The sequence below is a fragment of the Eptesicus fuscus genome, chromosome 5 (genome assembly GCF_027574615.1).
Source record: "Eptesicus fuscus isolate TK198812 chromosome 5, DD_ASM_mEF_20220401, whole genome shotgun sequence".
Lineage (NCBI taxonomy): Eukaryota > Metazoa > Chordata > Mammalia > Chiroptera > Vespertilionidae > Eptesicus > Eptesicus fuscus.
Window position 1 is genome coordinate 37,406,160 of NC_072477.1, and position 24,808 is coordinate 37,430,967.

The 24,808-nt window shown below is 43.7% G+C and overlaps 1 protein-coding gene and 1 pseudogene across 1 annotated transcript in view; one reads left to right on the plus strand and one right to left on the minus strand.

The window, feature by feature from the left end:
* Window positions 1-1,302: 1,302 nt before the first annotated feature.
* LOC129148941 (39S ribosomal protein L19, mitochondrial-like) lies at window positions 1,303-6,945 on the minus strand (annotated as a pseudogene).
* The window catches only part of GCH1 (GTP cyclohydrolase 1), a 35,761-nt gene continuing 17,779 nt past the window's right edge, over window positions 6,827-24,808 (plus strand). The window contains exon 1 of the mRNA XM_028141721.2: window positions 6,827-7,283. Within this exon, the coding sequence (XP_027997522.2) occupies window positions 6,944-7,283 (340 nt within the window). The 5' untranslated portion in view covers window positions 6,827-6,943. The remainder of the gene's footprint in view (window positions 7,284-24,808) is intronic.

A 24,808-nucleotide genomic window follows, 5' to 3' on the forward strand; every position in this document is an offset into this window, starting at 1 on the left:
ATATATAGACTTCTGCATTTGACCTTTTTCACTTAGTATGATGTTATAGGATATATTAGTGCTTCATTTTTGTTTGTTAGTCCTCATCTGAGGATATTTTTTCCATTTATTTTTTTAAAGAGAGTGGAAGGGGGGAGGGAGGGAGGGAGGCAGGGAGAGAAGGAGGAAGGGAGGGAGGGAAGGAAAGACAGAAACATCGATGTGAGAGAGACACATCGATTGGTTGCCTCCAGCAACCGCCCCTATCAGGCCGGGGAATGAACCTGCAATCCAAGTACATGCCCTTGTTTCCTTGACCAGAATCGAACCTGCAATCCTTTGGTGTGCAGGCCAATGCTCTAACCACTTAGCAACACCATTCAGGGCCAGTGCTTCATTTTTATAGCTGAATAATATCCTAGTATATGTATATATTATACCTCATTTATCCATTCCTCAGCTGATGGACACTTGGGTTGTTTCTACTTTTTGGCTATCATGAAAACAGTGCTATGAACATTTATGTACGAGTTTTTGTGTGGACATAAGTTTTCATTACTCTTGGGTTTCTACCTGCTTTGAAATTGCTGGGTCATACAGAGAACTCTATATTTAACCTTTAAGGAACTGCCAGACTGTTTTTAAAAATATATATTTTTATTATTGACTTCAGAGAGGAAGGGAGAGGGAGAAGAGATAGAAATATCAATGATGAGAGAAAATCATTGATTGGCTGCCTCCTGTATGCCCCACACTGGTGACTGAGCCCACAACCCAGGCATGTGCCCTGGTCGGGAATCGAATCATGACCTCCTGGTTCATAGGTCGATGTCCAACCACTGAACCATGCCAGCTGGGCCAGACTGTTTTTTTAAAGCAGCTGCACTATTTTATACTCCTACCAGTGTGTAAGTATTCTGATTTTTTCACATTCTCAGAAACATTATCTACCGTTTTTAATATAGCCATCCTAGTGGATATGAGGTAGTATTCACCCACCCCGATTTAATTTTCCTGTGGCTAATGATGTTGAGCATCTTTTCATATGCTTATTGGCCATGTGTCTATTTCTTTGGAGAAATGTCTATTCAAATCTGTTGCCCATTTTTAAATTAGGTTGTCAGTATATTTGTTATTTATTTTTACATATTTCTCTTTTTAAAGTTATAAACTTATGTGCTATTTTTAAAAACAATACTCATAAAATAAGGAATGCTTAGTCGATTTAATGGCTATGTCCTTATACAGGAAATTAAATTGGTCTCTAAAAAAACCCTCTGAGAGTCAGTATATCCTCTGCAAGTAGCTAAATTCATTTTCAGATCAGGACGTTTTCGATGCTTCAGTTTTATCCCATATTGCAGTATCATATTCCCTCGTCATATCAAACTCAAGCCATGGCTGACTCCACTTCTGAGCTTCTTTCATTTGCACTTTCTTCAGTTAAATAAAGATCAAATCCGATTCCTTTAATATTGGACTTTGGATACTTCCTGCGTTTGGATCAGGGCTTAGACTTCATTTTTACTTCCAACTGATTAACAGGAACTTATTGGCTCCATTCTTGTACTATTGATTTCATATTAATATCAAAAGTGCTGTGTACAGGAAGGGCATTTCGTAAGCATAGCAAGCTGTCACCCAGTCAGTTTTCTAATTTGACCACTTGGATCTCCTGGGTTCTAGGATTCTAAAATTCAAAGCCAACCTCGACCCTTTGACCTTCAATAGTATTCCTCAGGATGAAAGCAGCGCCAAGTGCTTTTCCTGATCTCTGGATGCTAATCCCCAGGAACTGACTGGTTTTTCCATTGGCATATGGGTTGTAGTAACACAAGGAATGCTTCCAACATAGAACTCTGGAATGTGGAGTACTTTTCTCATTCCTTAACATTTCTTTCTGTTGGAAATTTCAGAGGATTTGTTCTTCCTCTTGGAGGAATGAATTCAGGACTCAAGAACCTGGTTTCCTGGTGTGGGAGGTGGCACTTGTCCACGATGACTGGTTTTGGAGGCAGCTGGAACACGCCAGGCTGGGGAGGTCCAGTGCTCTGCTGCCGGCCTGGCCCGTGGGTAGTGGGGGCAACCTAGCCCTGAGTCCCTTGGGTGCTCCTGCTACCAAGCCTCACTCCATTTACTGTCAGTGTATTTATTATTTAGTTGTGAGCGTTCTTTATTTATTCTAGATCCTAATCCGTATCAGGTATATGAGTTGCAAATATTTTCTCCCATTGTGTGGCCTACCTTATCCCTTTTGTGATAGTATCCTTTGAAGCACAAACATTTTTAATTTTGGTGAAGTCTAATTTATCTATTTTTTTCTTTTGTTGCTTCCATTTTTGGTTTTATTCTAAGAAATCCAATTGCCTAATCCAAGGTCATGAAGATTTATGCCTATGGTTTCTTCTGAAGTTTATAATTTTTGCTCTTACATTTAGGTCTTTGATCTGTTTAATTTTTGTATGTGGTGTGAGATAGAGATCCAACTTCTTTCTTTTCCATGTAGGTATCCAATTGTCCTAGTCCCATTTATTGAAAAGAGTTTTCTTTATCTCATTGAATTGTCTTGGCACCCTTGTTGTAAATCAATTGAATGTAAATATAAAGGCTTATTTCTGGTAGAGAAATATGCTAATATTATATCTTGACTATATCTTCTCATTTATTGAGTTCTCTACCTCAGGAACCCTAATTATTCTAATGCTAGGTCATCTTTGTCTTCTCTAATAGCTTTCATCTTCCTTTTATTGAACATTCATTCTTGTGTCTTATTGTATAACGGTAATTGAATTTTCAACAGTACCTATTTTGTACATGGCTCTAATTGATTACATAATAATAAGGATCCTCAATTTATTTCCTTAGATCTCTAACTCCTTTTGAAATTCTATTATTTTTTTATCTTTTTTTTTTATATTGAATTCATGTTTTTATTAAGTTGTTCTGTAGCAGAAAGTATTTGTGAGGAATTTTCCTCAGTTCCATGAGCTTTAGTTTCTTCTCAGTTGCATTCTTTGTCTTTACATCTTCTACATGCTGTATTATTCTTCCCACCTTGTTTGGTTTAGTTTTTTTTTTTTTTTTTTTTTGTGGCTGTTGTATGTTTGCACAGTTGCCAGGCTGCTGTTTCTCTGCCTTCTGTCCATGCCTAATGTTCTTGAGGGTCACTTCTCTGTGTTTTCCATTATAGTGGACGTCCATTTGTTTTTCTGACTCTGCTACGCTTGTGGCTTGAGGAGTTTATATCTCTTCTTCTGTGAGGAATTGAGAAGGTTGGGACAGCGTTCAGCTGTGGAAGAGTGTGTTCTCCATCAGCACCTGTCTTATTAGCATCCTCTCCTTCCTCTGAGATGGTATTAAGCATCCTTTACCAGTGACATGCGACTATTTGGGACACATCTATTCTTCCCTTGCGAGGTGTCTTTGGAGAGTTTCCTCAACTCAGTGTGAAGCCCTTGAGTCTTCCCTTCCATCTCAGAGAGTAAGCCCAGTGTTCACATTCCTTCATTTTCTCTCTAAAAGTTCTTCCTTTCCTCCTCAGTCAGAAGAGAAGAAAGGTAAGGGCCTCCGTTCGGTTTGCTACCTTTGGGGGATTTAGTGAGGCATCTAAGGATTCCATTGACTCCACAGTCCTGTTTCTGGAAGTTAGGAGTGGGATAAGGATACTTTTATTGTGTATATCTCCACCTTGAGCCAGAATCTCTTCCTAAGTTTGAATTTCAAATATACAACCTCCATCAAGTGCACTGAAAGAAATTTGCTTTTTTTTTTTCAATTACCACTGCCCAGTGCCTAATGTTCATTTACCTGTTATCCTTGACAAGTGACTCTATATCTCTGCAGCTCTGCTGTGTTCGATCTTTGATGCTGTGTACCTCACTCACCTATCTTTCTGTTCTTTTACTACCCTAGAAATGGAAGAATTAAAAAAAAAAAAAATCCTTGGCTTTTTGGTAGAAAACAACTCCCAGGTTGGGTCAAAGGTGAAAACGGGTCATGGTATTAGTTTAGAAACAGATGCTGTCACAATTCCTGGCTGCAGATGCTTATAGCTTTACTGTTGAACATTTTATGCTAATAGATTCTGTGGAACATACCCTTCATCTTTTAGTTTATCCTGCCGGAAACCAATCACTGTTTCACTAATAGAGAGATGTGGACAGGAAGCCGGGAAGGCTGGTCAACAACCTTAATTGCTCTAACCACTCACCCTTTAGTTGAGACATTGTTAGCTGAAGCAGCCTCCACCTCTGTTTGTCCTATGAAAATTTCTGTTATTTCCTAAGGGCTATGTGTAAATTTCTGTTATTTCCTGCCTAAGGTGTTTTCCCCATAGCCTCAATAAAAGGGATGGCAGGGCCAGAGCAGGGAGTAGTTCTCACACTAGAGTTGGACTACCGCCTGGCCCCCCATAACGCCAAATTAAATTTCTTCTAGTCTCTTTTCATTTGTGTGCGGCCCTTCTCCAGAACTCGAACCCTGAACCGGAACCCTGAACCACGTGGGACGTGGAAAGGGGATCCCACATTATCCCTCCTTTTTCTCTTCTACTTATAGCCACCCAACTACCTACATTTCATTGCCAAACTCTTTATTAATGTTGGCAATTTTAAAGCTTCCTTATATTACCTTTGGGCATTTAGCCAGAAGGCATTGCCTCCATTTTACATGTAAATATGTTCTAGAACAAATCCAGAGAATTTGTAATGATAATTGGCAACGAATGTGCTGATGTCTCAGTAGCAGTATTTATAAGAAAATGTTAATTTTTAGGGTAAAAATGCCACTATAAATAGTCTTTGGGAAATATGATATTAATGTTTACAAATGTTTTTAAAAGAAGGCAAAAGATTGCCACACACACCCTTAATGAAAATATCTCCATCAAATCCCTCAATTTTGTAAGTACCTCACTTGGTATCTGTTTTCATTTGTTAAATATAAGGACAGTGGGCAGTATAGTTAAAGGGAAAAAAACGTTGCAGGACCTTGCCAAAAGGGGAAAAAAAACTTTACAATTTGGTATTTAATCTATATAGAAATTTAATAACTATCTTTTAAAAACCCACTGACATGAATATTTTTTTTTCTATTTTAGATTAAGGATGCCTAGGAGGCCAGTCAATTTCCATATTTCTTTCCTGAATATTTAGAACAGAGCAATTCTTGGAGCAGACATTCAATAAGTACTAATTATAATGCCTAAGCTACTTTATTAGTATAGAATAATCCCAGGGGCTTCCCTCCTGGTTTGTCTGATCCTAAGCCTTTTAATATTCTAATACTGTTTATATGTCAGAAAACCAGCTCATTAGAAACTCTCTGGAGCAAATTTAGTACATGTCCTAAAACTTACCTTTGGCATTATGAAATAATCCCCCCCAGTGAGGGAAAAAGTCACTTTCTAAACCTTAAAACAGCTCTAGCTGGTTTGGCTCAGTGGACAGAGCCCGGCCTGCGGAACTGAAGGGTCCCGGATTCGATTCTGGTCAGGGGCAGATGCCTGTGTTGCGGGCTTGATCCCCAGTGTAGGACGTGCAGGAGAGAGCCAATCAACGATTCTCTCTCATGATTGATGTTCCTCTCTCTCTCCCCCCGTCTCTTTTCTTCTCTGAAACCAATAAAAATATTTAAAAATCTTAAACCAGTCAAAATAGATGTCACTGGTTAAGAATCCAACTGATCAATAATAACATTTCACAATTCGTATCAACATCAGGGGAAAGGAGCTTCGCTTCGCTTGCACATCGATTTCTCTAGGGTCGAAGTTCTCCCGGGTCAAATCCACCGGCCTAGGGACACAGAGACTCGCGGAAGGACTGTTAGAGAGTGGGAATTTTTGAGCACTACTGAGGCCGAGGACTATGCCCCAGATAAAGATGTCAGTGCTGACACCAGGCCAGGCCTTGAGATATGGTCTCATGGCCCCTTCCCAGCACGGAGGCCTTCTTTCATAGAACACGGTCAGCTTTCTGAAGAACAGGATGACCCTGTAAATAACATGGTCGTCATTGGCATGACCCTGACGTTGCTTGGGAAAAACTGTTTTGTCTTGGGTTACTTGTTCTGCAAAAACCGGATGTGGTTAATGTGCTTAAAAGCAGTCCTACACAAAGGGTCGCTGCTGCTCTCTGGTCTCCCTGCGTGGAGAATGGCAGAGCAGTCGCCGGGTCGTCCGGCCGCCCGGCTAATAAAGGCTCCCTACATTTTAATTTGGTCTGGGCTCCAGTGGTCATTCACTCGCATCCGCTCCACAACAAGGACCACCTGTTGTAGCGGAGCTCTGAAACCCAGCGGAGGGCGCGCTGCACACACTGTCACCTACCGCGTGCAAGAGTTTCAAGTCGTACTATTTATCCTCTTGCCCTGAAAGCATGAGCGATGGTTTCCCAACTCACAGTTTAACCCAGTCTCTTCCCCCCACGAGGCCACCTGTTTGCTCCTCTTTCACAGGGCGAGGGGACCGGAGCCCTTCTGATGCGGCATCCTTTTAACCCTAAAAAGAGAGGGCGAACCGGGCCGCCGGACCGCGCCGCCCCCGCCCCCGCCCCGGTTCCAGCCCCGGACACCTGCCTCCTTCAGATTCCGTTCGTCTGGCAGCAACTCCGGGAGCCCGACCCGCGGCTCTCAGACGGAGTAGCTCCGGCCCCGCGGCCGCTCGGAGGCGCGCCCCTCCGAGCCCCTCCGCGGGCCGAGGGCCGCACTGACCCCTCCCGGGCCCCGGGGGCGGGGCGAGGGCCGTGACGCGAGGCGGCTCCCGCCAATGAGGACGCCCCGCGGCGCCGGCCGAGCCGCGCCAGCCCGTATAAAGGAGCCCGGGGCTGCTCCGCTCACAGTGCCACCGGCCGGTCCCCCACCTGCGCCCGCTTCCTCCCGCCGCAGCCCGTCGCCCGCGGCCTCGGGCGAAGTTTGGCCGCAGCTCCCGAACGTCCCGAGGTCCCTCCGGAGCGGCAGCGGCGGGACCATGGAGAAGGGCCCGGTGCGAGCGCCGGCGAAGCCGCGGGACTCGGGGTGCAGCAATGGGTGCCTGGAGGGGGAGCCGCGGCGCGGGCCGCCCAGCCGGCCGGCCGACAAGGCGCCGCGTCCGGAGACCAAGAGCGCCCAGCCGACGGACGGCTGGAAGGGCGACCGGCCCCGCAGCGAGGAGGATAACGAGCTGAACCTCCCCAACCTGGCCGCCGCCTACTCGTCCATCCTGAGCTCGCTGGGCGAAGACCCCCAGCGGCAGGGGCTGCTCAAGACGCCGTGGAGGGCGGCCACGGCCATGCAGTTCTTCACCAAGGGCTACCAGGAGACCATCTCAGGTCGGTGAGCCCGCCGGCTGCTCGGACCTGCCGGGCGCTGGGGAGGGGGTTGCGGGGAGAGCGCGGGCTCCGGGAAGTCTAGGGTTGCCTCACTCTTGGCAGCAGGAGCCCGGCGCTGTCACCGTCCGAACCCCGCCCTCGGCCCTGGCCCGGCTCCCCGCCAAGGCCAGGGCCCTGCATGGGGCGCATTAGGGCGCTCTGGGGGGGTGGGGGGGGGCAGCGGCCTCACCACCTGCGGAACCGCTGCAGCCGCCCTCGAGGGTGCCCCCTGATCCCACCGCGCAGCCCTAGGTTGGCGAGACCCGAGTTGCCCGGGGCGGGATGCTGGAGGCACGTGCCGGACCCGGTAAGGACCCGCTGGCGCTTGTGGAAGTGAGGGCTTGCTTCCTGGGTCGGCGCTGCTCCGGAGGTCTCATTTTTGGTGGGTCTCAGGGGTAGCCTTGGCTTCGTGTGCAGGGGGTGCTCGCGGTGATCCTGCACCGCCAACTCGGGGGACCTGCACTCTTCACTGACTTGCCAGGCACCGGGTCTTTGGAAAGTTGTAATTCTCCTTGGTCCACACTAAGTTCACTCTAGCTCAGGACTCTTCCAGAATTTGGTACAGTTCTGGGCACAGGCTTCCTGGAGTTTGAGGTGTGAGGTTTCTGGGGCTTGTTTGCTACTTAAACCTTCTCCCTCTGTTTTCCTGGAAAGCAATAAAGTGACTACCTGGGAGTCAGGGATGTTTGCTGAACTCTGGGACACGGAGTTGAATCCTTCTGTCAACTGCCCCCCCCCCCCCCCCCCCCACTCTCCAAATAAGCAAGGTTGGCCCAGTGCTATCACTCCGGGTCAGGCTTTTACCCAGGAGAAGGAAAATCAGGGGGTGGGGTGGGGTGGAGAGGGAGTGGAAAATGACTGAGGACTTTGCTGCTTATTTGCTGGCTAAGTGGTATTGGTCTTCAATTAGAGAGAGAGAGAGAGAGCGAGCGCTTCTGACTTACACCTGGGACTAAAGGATATTCTGTAGTTCACATCTTTGGTGCCTCATGGTGACCCTTATTTCGCTGGCCTAAGAAGCCTTCTGCCTTAACAGCTTCCCAGAGTGACAGTGCTGCTTGGCAGGGCGGCCTGCCTGCCACTGCTGTTTCCCTGATGGAGTATCTATCTGGCAGCTGCCTGAATAGGTCCTGGGAAGAAGCAAGTTATTTTTGTCCAGTGTTCCACACCCCAAAGGAAGGGTGGCAAATCAGAGTGAGAGAGGGGTGGGGCCCCAAAAGGAAATGATATTATATCCTAAAGCCAAGAAATGTGTCCAAGTTCACATTTTTACCCCTTTACGGTAAAAGTTTAGAGCTTCAAAAGCAGAACTTCAGAATGCAAAGACTGGAGAATAACCATTCCTTATCTGATGAATATGCTCCACTTGGTGAAATTCCACGACATAATAAAAAACATCTTCACAGGTGAGACTTGCTCGTTCTGCCTCCTGCGGGCACCGAAAGCCCTCTCCTCACTGCACTGGCCAGGCTTTGGGAATCTTGCCCTAAGGATTCACAGGAGAGAGGGATTTCTGACCCCAAAACAGGTCCCAGAATTTACCTAACGTGGCTCACAAGGTTTTCCTAAGAAATGGTTAGCAGAAATTTGGAGTCATAGGACTAATGACTCCAAAGGACACTTCATTCTACGTTAGAAAACTGCTCTAGTCAAGTGTTAACTTTATTATTTAAAAAGTCTGTGGACCTAGAGACAGAAAGCAGATTAGGGGTTGCCAGGGCCTGGGGAGGAGGGTGGAAGGGGTATGAGTTTTCTTTTGGGGTGTTAAATGTTCTGGGACTAGAGAGTGGTGACTGTTGCACAACATGCAAAAGTGGTGATGGATGCAACACCACTGAATTGTACACTTTAAATGGTTAAAATGATGGATTGTATCTACATTCTATCACAATGAAAAGTCCACAGACTATTTAAGAATTACTAATAGCCATTAACTGAGTACTTTTTATGCTCTAAGTGCTTTATGTTGATAGTCTTGGTTGATGCTCAGTTTGAGGTAGCACTGTTCTTTTACACCCATGCCAGGGAAACTGAGGCAGAGAAGTTGACAGCTTCATGTACAGCTGGTGATTGAATCCAGGCAGCCTAAAGGCAGAAATTGTAGCCACTTTCTCATGTTGCCACTTAGAGAGATGTATCAGTGTGTCCTCAAAATTATTACTATTTTTTTTTCAGTTCCTCCTGGGTGGATTGATACTAACTTCTGGTATTCTGGGGAATTTGTCAGTTCTCCATGCACTGCAGCTATTCTTCAAAGGTGCCTGGTACACCTTCCCCTTTCTTCCCAATGTGTGCCTTATCATGGGTGTATTCAACTCTCCTGGTTCCTGTTCAACACTGGCTGTAGCTTGTAGGCTGGGATGGAAGGAGGGCTGGAAGAGACACTGTCACCTCTCCCCCAAACTGGCTATCCTTTGAATCTACCTTCTTGACCTAGTACAGTGGTTGGCAAACTCATTAGTCAACAGAGCCAAATATCAACAGTACAACGATTGAAATTTCTTTTGAGACCCAAATTTTTTAAACTTAAACTTCTTCTAACGTCACTTCTTCAAAGTAGACTTGCCCAGGCCATGGTATTTTGTGGAAGAGCCACATTCAAGGGGCCAAAGAGCCACATGTGGCTTGCGAGCTGCAGTTTGCCGACCACTGACCTAGTACCAGCTCATCCTTTTTTTTTTTTTTTGAGAATCTTTATGATCTTATTTGAGTCAAACTGATGGCAATTGCTGGGAAGGAAAGTCTTCAGTGAACTTAAAAAGTGCTCCAGAGGTTGATAGTTTTGCAGCTTATTTTATACACTAGAGGCCTGGTGCACGAAATCGTGCACTGGTCAGGTCCTTTGGCCTGGCCAGCGATTGAGGCCTATTGAGGGGCCAACTGGCCATGGGAAAGGGCTGGCCAGGGGGAGGGGTCACAGGAGGTTGTCCGGAAGGCCCCCCCAATTGGGTCTGATGGGGAGGCTGGCCTGGTGGGGGCGGGGAGGGGCTGCAGGAGGTTGGCTGGCAGGGGGGTAGGGGCCATGGGAGGTTGGCTGGCTGTGGGAGGTTGGCTGTGGGAGTGCACTGACCACCAGGGGCCAGCTCCTACATTGAGCGTCTGCCCCCTGGTGGTCAGGCGCGTCATTGTGACAAGTTGACCTGTCATTCCAGTTGTTCGGTCGTAATGGTCGCTTAGGCTTTTATTATATAGATAAGAATCAAAGGAAGAGACGTAAAGAGGGTTACGTGAAGTCCAGAAATTTGATACTGCATTAAATTATTGGAGTTATAGGGAAAGAAATAATCTATCATTGGTGGTAGATTAAGGGGGTAAGAAAAATCAAATCGAGGAAACCTCTGGGATTGGTAGGAAGTAAAATGGAGAGACATATACTTATTTCACATTGGTGGGTACAATATAGTAAATAATTAACATGGACAGCACATAGAGATGGTATCCTGGGATCAAGGTAACAATGAGGGATTCTCTGGTCTTATGATATGGCATTGTGGGTGTGCCCTGAGGGGTCTGGAAAAGATTACTCTGACACTTCAAAGGTATATTATCTTAGATGCAAAAAGACAATAGACAGACTAGCTTTAAGTAAAGGTTGACCTTTGTCAAGGAAGCTACAGGCCTAGGATGACCCACACTTAGTTAGGAATATTTATGTTCAGACTATCCTTTGTGATTGCTTTCAGTCTCTGAGTTTGTGAGGCCCACTGTGCAGGCCACCTTGGAGCTTGTCAGATTTAGTATGTGGCCCCCTTTTCATCCACACTTTTACCTTTTGGTCATAAATCAGTCTGAAGGCTGCATTAATGACCAACCCCTCGGTTGGCTAATGTCCCATGGTGTTAGGAAGGCTCATTCCTAGAAAATTTTACCGTTATCATCTGTTTTGCTGAAATGGTGGACCTTTGGAGGTGGGGCAAGACTGCAACCTTGGATGGAAGTCAAGGCTGAATTTTTCTCAAAAGGGAAAGGCAGGTAAATGTGAGGCAGTCATGGACCGACTCACCTTACGCTATGGCTGTTCCATCTCCGTTTAACCAGCCTTTCACCTACTGGTTTTAGTGCCATTGGTGATTGTCTAAATTCAGTACTGATTAGAAGTTACAAAACAATGACTTTTGGTTCTTTAATTCTTTCTGAATTTATTAACTGGAGTTCTATAAGGAAGGTATATAGGAACTCTTTAGGCTTTCTTTGCAACTATTTGATAAGTTTAAAAGTATTTAAAATGAAGCTTAAAATAGATAAGGTTTTTAATTTCTTTAATACTAATTCTGCAGTGAAGATCTACCTAATTTAGATTCAATCTAGAAGCCATAAAAGAAAATTATTGTAACTTTCACTATATAAAAACTAAGAATTTTCACACATCAAATATCAACACAAATGAAGTCAAATGACAAATTGGGAAGTAATATTTCTATTCATACCGTAGACAACAGGATGATAACAAGAGATGCTATAAATTAATATGAAAGACCAAAAACACCACTGAAAAATTGACAAGACAGGTAAACAGTCAGTTCATGGGAAAGTAAATACAAATGACTGAAACATGCAGAAAGATGCTTGGCTTCACCCTCAGAAGGTGCACACAGGATCCCCCCACCCCAAAGCTGCTTGTTTTTCCTTTTTTCGATTGTCAACGGTCCAGAAATTTGATACTGCAGTAAGTTATTGGAGTTATAGGGAAACAAAGATTTCTGTTGAGAGTGTAACTACCCTCTGGAGGATAATTTGGTAACATCTATACAGATGTTTATTTCCTACTTGAACATCCTGCCTCTGGGAATTTATCTTGTGTAGATACTTGCATACATGAAATGATCTATGCTCAAGGTTAGTTACCGCAGCCTTGAATGGAACCTAAATGTATAGTCTTGGAGTGACTAACTGATGCAGAGCTATACATATTTTTGTAGGAAAAAGGTGGTGGTGGTGGGGAGGTGGACAAAAAAATGTTTATATTGGCCTTAAGAACTGTTACATGTTACTAGGGATGTGAACTGGGTGGATGGCAGACAAGCATAGAAGCAAGACTTTTTGCTGTATTTTCAGTTTTTGATTTTTGAAGTATGTGCATGTATTTTCAAATAGATAAATTAAAAGTATTGTGACAAAGTTGCTTCAAATCCAGGAATAAAAGAAATACAATCTTCCTAATGATGAGTCACAAGAAAAATCTGGTTACTGAAAACCTTTCCCCCAAAATTAGAGAAAAATAGTTAGATAATATATATTTTTGCAAGGTTGATCTTCATTGTAGTCTTTATTGCATATAGAAGGAGCCTGATTTGAATGTGACCTTGTTACTTAACTATCTGTGTAGTTATTGGCATATCTCTAAACTTAATTGTCCTCTTTCCCTTTTTGTAAAGTTGGTAATACCTGCTTTACCTGGGATCTTATAAGGAATAAGAAGGTATAAAAAATAGCACTGATGCTTAATATATTCCTTCCTTTATAGTGAAGAAGAACTGTGGGATTGGATTAATTGGAAAGTGTGTTAAGAATGTGGGACACTTGGGAGCCCTGAGCCACCAGGTAAAAAGTCCAATTACTTTGAGGGTGCCATACTGTGAGGAAGCTCTACCACATGGAGGGGCCATGTGTAGGTGTTCTGCCTGCTTGCTGTAGCTGAGGTTCCACCCAACAGCTAGCATCAAGCACTAGACATGTGAGTCAAGATTCCTCCAGGTGATTCCAGCCCACAGCTGACTGGTTGCCCCACTAAGGTCCCAAACATTGTGGAGTACAGGCCAGGCATATCCTCTGTGCCCTGTTCAAATTCCTGACCTACGGAATCCAAGGACATCTACACTAATAAAAGAGAAATATGTAAATTGACCATACCTCTGTGATGCCCACCAGCCAATCAGGAGGGAATATGCAAATTAGCAGGACAAAGATGGCAGTGGCCCCATCCCCCAGCCGCTCCAGGCACAGAGCGGCCAGGTGGGGCAGGACGCCTGCTAAGAGGGGGGTGGGGTGGGGGCAGAAGGAGCTACAGGAGCAGCGATCCAGCCGGAGCAAAGCAAAGACTCTGGCCGAAGCGAAGGCAGAAGGCAGCGGCCAGAGCGAAGGCCTGGGTCCCGGGAACCAGAGGAAAACTGGTGCCGGCAGCCAGGTGAAGGAAGGCCTATTGCACGAATCTTCATGCAATGGGCCTCTAGTCCTATATAATAAAAGGCTAATACGCAAATTGTCCCCACGGGCAGGAGTTTGACTGACTGGGAGTTAGATGTGTGCTGATCACCAGGGGGCAGCACGGAACATGGCAGGCGTCGGCGATGCTGCGCTCGCAGCGGGTGGCAGTGGAGGCACTGCTGGCCCTGATGGGCCCTGATGAGAGCAGGAGTGCAGTGGGATGGTGGAGCAGGTGAGAGGGTGGTGCCAGGCCAAGGCAGGTGCAAACGGGGACCCCAATTGCCCTGCTGGTCGCTCCACAGACAGTGACTAGCAGTGATGGTGGGGGTGAGGCCGGCAAGCGGGCAGCACCAGGCCAAGGCAGGTGCAAGCGGGGACCCTGATCTCCCCACAGATCGGCCCTGATCGCCAGCCAGGCCTAGGGACCCTACCCATGCACAAATTTTGTGCACTGGACCTCTAGTAATAAAATAGTTGTATACCACTACATTCTGGGGTGTTTTGTTATGCAATAAGAGCACCTAGACAGGTTTTGAAATAAGGGTGGTTGGAATTTGCCTGTGTGCAGAGGGAAAGGGAGTGACCTAAACAGCCAAGAGAGGGCATGATGGTTTAAGGCTAGAGATTTAAATTTGTGAATTATCAGAAGAGAGCTGACAAGGAAGTTAGGAGAGTGCCTGAGATCCTCAAACAAGTGGAAAGAGGAGATAGGTGGCCTAAACTTTAGGAGATGTCTGCATTCAGATAGTAAGAAGAGAGAGAAGAAGCGGCAGAGATAGCCCTAACGGGAGGTATTAGACTCAGGCTTTAATGCCTGTGTTAGAATTTCATATGAAGACCCAATTAATATGTGAGAATCGTAAGACATAGGAATTCTGCTTTTCTTCCTGAATTCTAGCAAAGAGAAAGCCAAGTAGATTAAGTTTAGAGACATTTCTTCGAACCCTATTTAAAGATATTTCACAAAGTTTTTGATCAATGGAATTCATGAATGATTGCAAAAAATTTAGCTAAATTACATTCAGTTTGTAAGGTGGATTAATAACTAACAAGCCTCTCCCACACTTACACTTTTGAAGGAGATGTTTGAAAACCAAAATTTTATATATTTTGTCTAAGCACATTTAGTTATGTTGTGGTCATTTATAGTTTATAAATGCAAGTCTGTTTTAATGGATTTACTGTTTGGAAACTTTTCAGTTCTGTTTTAAATATGTGTTTTTAGGGCTTGTACTTTTTAAAATTGCGGTTACAAATTCTTAATATTTCCTTTCATTTAAAGTAATTTTAGCCCGACCGGAGTCGCTCAGTGGTTGAGTGTCTACCCAGTAACCAGGAGGTCACAGTTTGATTCCCGGTCAGGGCACACGCCCAGGTTGTCGGCTCCATCCCCTGTGGGTGATGGGGGTGGGGGTGGGGGGCGGTGGGGTGCAGGAGGCAGCTGATTAATGATTCTCTGTCATCATTGATGTTTCTATCTCTCTCTCCTTCCCCCTTCCTCTCTGAAATTAATAAAAATATATTTAAAAATAATTAAAAAAATAAAGTAATTTTATCTGTAAGTACATTTCAGAGACACATTTATTTTAACTCCTTTTTGAACAATTAGGCAAACATAGTACAACATAATTATGTTGCACCTGGGCTAACATCTGAACTGTGTTCCCTACTATATATTTGCAACTGTGTCAAAGTGCATGTAGTTGAACGTTGTGTATTCTTTTTGTTTGTTTGCTTTTTATTGTGGTAAATGCACATAAGAGAAAACGTACCATTTTAAGTATGTGGTTTATTAGCATTAAGTATATTCACATTGTTGTGCAACCATCACCACTGTCCATCTCCAGAATGGTTCATCATCCCAAACCGAAACTCATTAACCAACTAACTCCTTATTCTCTGAGCCCTTGGCAGCCACTATTCTGTTTTCTGTATTCATTTGACTATTCTAGGTACTTCATCTGAGTGAAAACGTGCCGTATTTGTCCTCCATGACTGGCTTATTTCACTTGGCATAATGTCTTCCAAGTTTATCATGAACATCATATTGAAGTTAGAAGAGACCCGTTTTGTCCTTGTTGAGGCAGTAACTCACCCTGTAGCATGTTGTATATTCTTACATTTACATCTATTGTATTTTCATTTCCTTATTTTAAGAAATCATTAGAATTGAAGATGTACTGTGTGTGTATTTATCCAACAGCAGCTATATGAATGACCCTGGGCCAATTGTTAAAGGGGAAGCAAAACTTGTTGGCCAGGTCTTGGCCCTCAAGGAGCCCATGGTCTGAGCTAGCAGCGAATGGAAGTCTCTGGCAGAGAGACTTGATGCTACAGTTGACTATGGGGAAGGTAGTTTTTGAACTGAAGGCTGAAGGAAATTTTTTTAGAAACAGAAATAGTCCATGTTGACTTAGAGAAATTGTGTCTAACTGTTCTGGAATAAAAAGAATACATTAATATTCATAGTTGTCCATACCATGAAGTTAAAATGAATGGAGCTTGCTCTGGCTGGTGTGGCTCAGTTGGTTGAGCATCAGCCCATGCACCCACAGGTTGCCTGTTTGATTCTGGGTCAGGGCACATACCTAGGTTGCAGGTTTGATCCTCAGTCAAGGTGCATGCAGGAGGAGGCCGATCTATCTTTCTCTCTCTCTCTCTCTCTCTCTCTCTCTCCCTCTCCCTCTCCCTTCTTCACTCTCTAAAATCAACAAAAACATATTAAAAAATTTAAATGGAGCTTTCAGAGCAGTTAGGTTCATTTAAAACTTTTTAAAGATCAGCATGGAAGGCATTAGGGCTGTCTCCTTTCTCTGATGTTTTAAAGCCTATTCTGGCCAGTTAGCCTTTCTAATGAACTTTACTCGAACACACATTGCTAGTTGGTCTAGCCTTTGTAATCGGTTGTTGTTTTATCTGTTAGTCTTTTTTCTTATTAATCCTCTTGGTTATTCTTGCTCTAAGTCCTATTTCCCAAGTACCTTTAGACTGTCTTCTCTTATTTTGACTCCTAACCTCCTCTCACCTGAAGTACGGTAACTTCTCAGCTGTCTGCATTGCCTCCTAGCTTATTCTGCTCCAATCCCTAGTGCCAGTGTGATTTTACTAAAATCGAATAGGTCTCTTCCTTCTGAAAACATTTGACTGATTTTCCCTTGTCTTTCTTCACCATGGCTGTGAGGTTTTATTATGTTCCAGCCTCTTGCCTGCATTTGTTTCCTAACCTTCCATCACCATCTCCTCACCAGGCCAGTTTAGTATTTTAGTTTAGTGCACAGTGTGTCTTGAAAAACCACTCTGCCTCATCCCCACGCTGGAGCTGAAGATGAAGCACAAGTCCTACACGAGGCTTGTTCTTCTGCAATATTTAGCCTTTATTATTTATTCTCTTCTTCTAATCTTCCTTTTCTATCTTTTTTAGTTTGGGTTGCTAACCTTGAGGGAATCCTCTCTTCCCCCCCCTCCCCCCCCAATTTATCAACAGCTATTGCCTATCTAGAGCTCTGTGAATAAGCAACCAGGGTTGGGTGAGGAAACTGGCCCTTGCTGAGTTCTGGGTTGAATATTTGGAAGCACTTTGCCAAGAGCACATGGCTCTTGCTGTGAGGCATGGTATGTTTTCTGAACAGGTATTTGTTTTTATTTGTTCTAAGTAGGAATCAGTGCCCAGTTCAACAGAGGCCATTGCCCAATGCCCCAAACAAGGTACTTCTCCCTAAAATAGCTTAAAATACAATGAGACTTATTGTGCAGTTCATGTACTTGTGGTAAGATGTTCTTGAGCAGTGATGAAGGCCCTGAGCGCTGGAGTTCCGCTGAGAGGCCGTAAACTCAGCAGGACCTCGCTGAACTCCAGATTGAAGGTAGAGCTGCTATGGATCATACATCTCTAACTGACGGCTCTTTCAAAATAAGAGTGCTCCTGTTAATACACAGGTAACCATGGAGGTGCGCCACTCTGAATGCCCACCAGAAACAATTTGCCTTTCAGGCTCAAGGAGTAGTTAGCTGACAGCCCCCAGCTGTCAGTACCTTCAGGATTTGCCTCAGTGGAAGCCATGCTTATCTGTGCTGCTTTTTCTTTCGCTTTAATATCCATCTCTTTCTTTCTATTCCCTCTTCACCACAATACATGGAACTTTTTGAGCGTGGAGTCCCAAGACTCATCCTGGTATATTGGGAAGAACAACTAGTCTGGACGAGTCACAGCATCCTCACTAACTAGTTTATTTATGTCTCTAGAAAGTCACTTCAAGACTTTTATGGATCTGGTCTACAGGGAGAGGTGGTTGGACTAGGAGTTGAATTGTCATGCTGAGGTCTCTGTGGTATGGGTTTGCTGGCCAGTATTGTCTCATTGCTCACACTGTAGACTTGCAGCAGCTGGCAGGTGAGGTCCTAGCAAGGACCTCAGACTTTTTTCCTTGTTATAAGTGCTGCTTTCCTTTGAAACATTCAAGCTACTCAAATAGTTTCTATGGTAACAGGTCTCTTGTTTTTTTTATGAGGCAGATTTTTGAAAAGGTTCTTCATTTGTATGCCCTCTCGGGTCTGTGGTCTTCTAACCTGTAGCCCTTTTGATTAGACAAAGCCTTTATTTAACGACTTTCCCTCAGGAATATTGTAGACACATCTACCAGAAGAATAAGCAGTTGCTTGTCCTACTCGCATGTGAGGTTTTAGTGTATTAATAAGGCCTCCTATCAACTGGAAGAGCAATTGTTGGATTAGTTGGTAGAACAGTCATACCAAGAAAATGAATATTCTTTGTTAGGAAATGACATTTAATTTCACTTACTTTTTATTATGTGAAGTTTTCAAACACAAAAATAGACAAAATTGTATAATGGACAGCTATATACCTACTACTTAGATTCAAAATTAACATTTTTCCATATTGGCATGTTCTATTCTTTTACTGAGAGCAAATCAGAAATGTGTATTTAGAGGTGAAATGTCACCCTAGGAAGTGGTTTATTTTTTTCCTTCTTAACCACTTACACTATGACTAGTAAATTTAACTATTAATTCCTTCAAATCATTTAATACCTGATCTATATTCAGACTTCCCCAGTTGTCCCATATGTCTTTTAGTTATGATTTGTTCAAACCAGGACCCACTCGAGACCCACACATTTGCATTTGATTGCTAGGTTTAATCTAGAAGAGTTCCTGCGATCTTCCCCTCCTACCTCCCTACATGATACTGATTATCAGAGACTGTCAGTTGTGCTTTAAGATGATCCACCTGTGGGATTTGTCTGATTGTTTTCTTCTTGTTCCCATTTAACTTGTTTCTCTCTCCCTCATATTCCTGGAAACTGGAAATTAGGTTTAAAGACTTAATTAAATTCAGGGGAAACGTTTTTAGCAGGAATGCTGTTTTCTTCATGCAGTATCACAACCAGGAGACAGAAAATGTTTGAATGTGAAGATTTGAAGACTCGAGTGGGTTTGAGACATGATTCTTGACTGGTTTCCTAGGATAAACTTCTATAGAGAAGTTGCTTTAAAAACACACACAACCCTTTTATTAGTTTAAAGATTTAATGGGATTCCTTTTTCCCTTGAAACTGTTCCAGTTTTCAAAAAGTAAAGGTCAAAGTAGCATTACATTACTGAAGTTTTCCCTCATATAAACCCAATAAGTGGTTGATAAAACAGTATTTTGTGAGTGATGTTCAGCAACTCGGGGCTCTAGCAGCCGCTGGTATGGGCTGCTCTTTCTATCTGCTCTCCTGGGCCCTCTCTTCTCTTAACCCCCATGCTGATAACTAATTTTACTTTGTTTTAACAAATCAGGTTTCCTCTCTCCATTTCCTTTGCTGTTATTGACTTTAGGCCTTGACACCTCATGGCGGACCGTGACCTGCCATAACTCCAGGTTTCCTCCCTCTGACCCTCCCCTTCAGTCCACGCTTCTGGTAGGTCAGGTTCAGACTTCTGGCCGCTGCTGTGATCGAGGCTCTGATCTGGAAGTCAGAGGACAGGGGTCAACATTCAGCTCTTGCACTAACTAGTTGGCTCTTCCTCAGCAGAACTTAATGTTTCCAAACAGAGCATCATCCATGACATGGGAATGATAGCTGTTTTAGCTAACGCAGAGTGTGGCAGGGCTCGAGAGAGGTCATGAACTAACGGTAACGTTTAATTTGAAAAATGCTCTGAAATAGAAGGGAATCTAGTTTCTGCCCGATGTTGTTTCCCACTGCTGTATTTTATCTTATATGGTGCCTCTCTTCCTCTCCTCCTAGTCATCCTTGAGGCCTGGGTCAAATCTTTATCTTCAATGTAGCCGCATTGTTTCTCCCAGCCCGTAATTTTTCCTTTATATAAATTGTCAGGAACCAAGAGTCGGTCAAAGGATTAACTCTGACCTTCAGTAAGTTACTGAAACTAGGCCCACTTCCTCTTGCCTGAGGACAAAGCATTTCTTCTGTAGCCGCCCTTCAACTGCCACACCCTTTATCTATAGTTACGACTTTAGCCGATTATCTAGGTCAGCCCCCACCCCTCCTAGGCATCCACCCTTCTAGAAATCACATATAAGGAACGCTGTAAAAATAAAGTTTTGAGGCTTGATCAGAATCCCTTTTGTCTTGCCTCCATTCTTTGCGTCCCTTGTCTGTTTCTCATTCTCTTAGGTGCGCCGCCTCGGTACCCCCGTTAGAAGACCCCGAAGGCCGGGGAATATAAATGATTGCTGCAAAATAAAATAAAAAAAACACACCAAATACCTGCTGCCACCATGCCTCTGGTATATACTTATGCCATTGCTCAGTGTGGTCCCGCTCCCCACCTTGGTTGTTCACAATTACTAGCATGGAAACTGTTGCAAAGAAGGGGCTACAACTTCTTAGGTGAGGTCCTCCCTTCACTTTTCACCGTTCCTTTCTGCTGCCTGCTCTGGGCAAAGGTGACTGCAGCTTCTTCCTCCTGTTTCCCCTCTTATCACCCCTTCCCCCACCTTGTCTCTGTTCCCGGCCGTCTTTTTCCGGTTGGTGTGCAGACATCACGGTCTTCCGCAGGAATTGTCACCCTCTGGCTTGGTGACTGTAGTGAGGGTTTACGGTGAGGTATTATATTGCCCACTGTTTGGCTTTGCTAAACAGCCAATTAGGGCGGTAGGGGTCCATTTTCAACCCTCATTCTCTCTCACTCCTCAAGAACCTATGCTCCCAGCCTGACTGGTCATCAGAATCGCTTGTGTTTTTTTGTTTTTTGTTTTTGTTGTTTTTTTAAACAGCCATAGTCCAGGGTTCACCCCACACTTAGAGAATTTCTCAGGGTGGCTCTGGAAGCTGTGTTTTCCAAAGCTCCATGATTGGCCATATTTGGGAGCCACGGTTCTGAAAGATGATGCCTTCTGCCTTAATCATTGTCACTAATGATGGTAGCTTGCACACCCTGTCGGTACTTATTCATCAGGTAGAATTACAGATGGTTCCAAACATTAATCTCTGAAATCTCCTGGCGTAAGTGAAGGTGGGATGATAAGGGCTGAGCCCACTCCAGGCTTTTGAAGCAAATGCATAGTCATCAGGGTGGTGTGTCTTTCTTTAGAACTGCTGTGAACCAGACCTTGGTTCCACCATCTGTTTGCAAATTCCATTTTCAGTGTAACAGCTGGATTGTGAAAGATATACGGAATTATCCAACTAAAAAACTAAATTTGGCAAGTATACCTCTTTTTTTTTTTAAAACTCTGGATAACTTTGAAAGTTAATAATGTGCATGATTGGCAGCCTTCCGTTTTATCAGTGAGTAAATCTGAATAGTTTAGAACAGGTGCTTTTCCCTACCTTAGTTCAGAAAGCCGCTAACCATTACTATGCACATCTCAAAAGCTGACCAGTGGGTAACTGTTGATATTTGGTATTGATTTCTAACACCTTGAGTTGTGCAAGCCAGGAACCTGGGAGTTCTGTAAAACTCCTTTTCCAAAACCACCCAATTACCTTGAAAACCTTCTAGCCCAGGTCACAGTCTGCACAAAGCTCGAATGAGGACTCAGGTCTCTGAACTCTCTTAATTTATTGCTATACTTTACCATTCTACTTGAACCACTGTGCTTGTGGTTCCCTAAGAGCCAGTTAAGTAATTGTGTCTGGGGAGAGAGATTGTAAGTGCTTTCATTTTTTTTCATTTCGATATTTCATTATCTTATAAACTACAAAGAACATTACTACTGTAGTCAGGAAAGAAGTCTTATTTAATAAATATAACTTCATATGCAAAAACTTGTCCCTCACCAATAGATGTCATGTTGATGACAAAGCCAGCTGAGAAGATGGGAGTAGCTCTCCAGTATTATATTTGCTGAATGAAACATACATATTACTACTATTTTGAAGACACTTGGCACATTTATTTCAATAGTCTGAGCTACATATTTTTTCCAGCTTTATTGAGATATAATGGACATGCAGCCTTGTTTAAGTTTAAGGTATACGATGTCTTGATTTGATACATTTACATATTGCAAAATGATTACCACCATAGCATTAGCTAACACCTTCATCATATTACATAATTATTTCTTTTTTGTGGTGAAAACATTTCAGATCTACTCTCTTTGCAACTTGCAGGTATGTAATACAGTATTGTTAACTATAATAAAAAAGCAGTGCACTAAATCCCCAGAATTTATTCATCTCCTAACTGGAAGTTTGTATTCTTTGACCACCTTCTCCCCATCTCCCCCACCCTCCCAGCCCCTTGTAACCACCACTCTACTCTGTTGCTACGAGTTTGGCTTTTTTAGATTCTACATGTAAGTGATATCATGCAGTCTTTCTTTGTCTGGCTTATTTCACTTCAAGGTTCATCCATGTTGTCTTACCTACATTTGAATGACTTAAAAGCAACATGGGAATTTATCTGCCAAGGATGACAGGAATGAAAGTTTCCAAAATAACCAAACGTTTACCTGCCCTGCCACGCAGTGGACCTTTCCCGCTGGCAAACGTGCAGTTGATGAAGTTCATGGAGCTGATCAAAGCTGTGCCGCAGCGCCGGCCACTCCAGCGGATGGTGGGAAGGGTTGTCTGAACTCGTCTTCGTTTCTGCCGTCATGTTAGTCGGAATGTTGGGTTCGTGCTTATTTTGGCCAGGTTTTAGCAATGTGAGCGTTGTCTTAGACGCAAAAAGCTGCGAGTGTTGGAAGTGGTGACAAGAGGTAAACGCTCATGATGGCAATGAAAGCAGAGACAGTGATTTTCGTCCCTCTTTGTTTTAACACTGTTGTTGCTCTTACTCGTAGGACAAATTTTTCTAAAAGGGAGGTAGGAAGCAACAAGTTTGAAGGCCCCCCTCAGGGCAGGAGCCGTTGCTTTACTTGCAGACAGCCGCTTAGGGAGGTATCTGCAGGAGTTTGCAGCGTTGCATGAAACAGGCTGTCTTTCCTGTGACATCTTCCTCCAGCCCCAGTCCTTCCGTGCAAAGGCAATCCAGGTTTCTTGCTGTTTTTCCCCAGAAAAAAAAACCCTCCAAAACACCAGCTTGTGTATGAACACCTCAATTAAAACTTTTTTAATTAATGAAATGTCTCAGATATGCAAGAAAAAGTATAAAGAACTAGTTTAATCAACATTCATTTAGTTTTAGCAAATATTAATAATTGCTTTTAAAAATACAGATCATGTTACCCTCCCTCTGCAGAGTTAACCACTATCTTGAATTTGGTCTCTAGATCTCATGCCTATTTTAATATTTTTATTTTATGCGTATGCCCACCAACAACATGTAGTATTGTTTCTACTTCATTTAAATGGATAATAACTTATACGTCTGTTACTGCTTCTGATACTTGCTCTTTGCACTGGACATTGCTTCCAGAAATTATAAATGCAGCTCAGATTCACTCGCATCCACTGCTGGTTCATATTTTATTGTCTGACTCTACCCAAACTGTGTAATCATTTTTTTCCAATGCACATTTAAAGACCTAATATTTGCTATTATCAATAATACTGCAATAAGAATTCTTATGTTCCCTTGGCGACATGTTTTTTGGAGTCCCTTCTTTAAATCTATTTTAAGGAAGTAATCACAGGGTACAGACTGACACATTAATTGGATAAAATAGGGGATCTATGTTTAACTCTGGCCCTGTACATGACATACAGGGCACTGTGGAAACTCCCAAAGCCTGAAGTCACAATGCTGACTTTCACAGTTGGGAGAAGTGAGCATTAACATCTGCATGCTGGTAGATGCATCTCTGGTGTTGGGAGGGTTTGGGCCCAGGATTCAGACCTTTCTCCAGTAAATCGGGGTGGGCTCATCTTTATTAGCATCTTGAGCTGATTTAATTCCAGCCAAGATCAAAGAGGCTTTTTAGGTCTTGCTTTCTGTCTTGTTCTCTCTCAGTTCTAAAACCAGCAGGCAGACCCAGTTGCTCGTTCCATGTTCCCAGTCTTCCTCCAGTGTCTTTTAGCTCTGCCCTCCCAGGGAGAAGCATAGGTGTGACATTCTGGCTCCCTTCTCTAATTTTTGGTGCTGATCACCAAACACCCTAGGTAGTGCTAATTCCTATTGCCACTCATTCAAAAGCAACTCCATTAGAGACAATTTTCCTTTTGGGGGGAATATCCCAGGAGTTTCCTCTTACCTCCCTTCTCCCCAGCAGAAACCTGTTTCATTTGAGGAGGAGCATTTTGAAGGTGTGAAGATTCTGCGTTAACGGCACAACCCGTGAAATATGTCAAAACAGGGTCTCTCAAAGTGTGTTTCCTAGATCAGGAGCATCAGCATCTTCTGAGAACTTGTTAGGAATGCAGATTCTTGGGCCCAGGTGCTCTGTGGGTGAGGTCCAGTGATTTGGGGGTCTGAGGACCTATGCTTCAAGGATGCTTAAATAGGTACTGGGGTCCTATGGTGGGCCTGTACTTTCAGGAAGGGACTAAATACTTGAGAGACAGCTGCCCAGCAGGGTTATTTGCTGTCATTAGTGATACAAGAAAGGTATATGTACTTCTATGGTGTGTGTGTGTGTGTGTGTGTGTGTGTGTGTGTGTGTGTGTGTGTTGCTGGTATATATAGACAAACCTTTAACTCCTGGAGGCTACTTTGGTTTCCTTTATTGGTTATAACCTACAGTAGGAAATAAAATGCCATAAATCCTTGTTTCCAGGGTTACCTTCTTGTTGCTGATAACAGGCAGGAAATTAAAACAATCTGTGATAGTGTTTTGTTCTTATTAGCCACAGATGGTAGCTTTCAGATATGTTGAAGCAAAACATAAATATAGCAGGGGGACTTTATTACTGTTGAAGAAAAATGATTTGGCCAGGTCAAGTTTATAGTCTGGGTTCATTTTAATGAAACGGGACAAAGGGAAC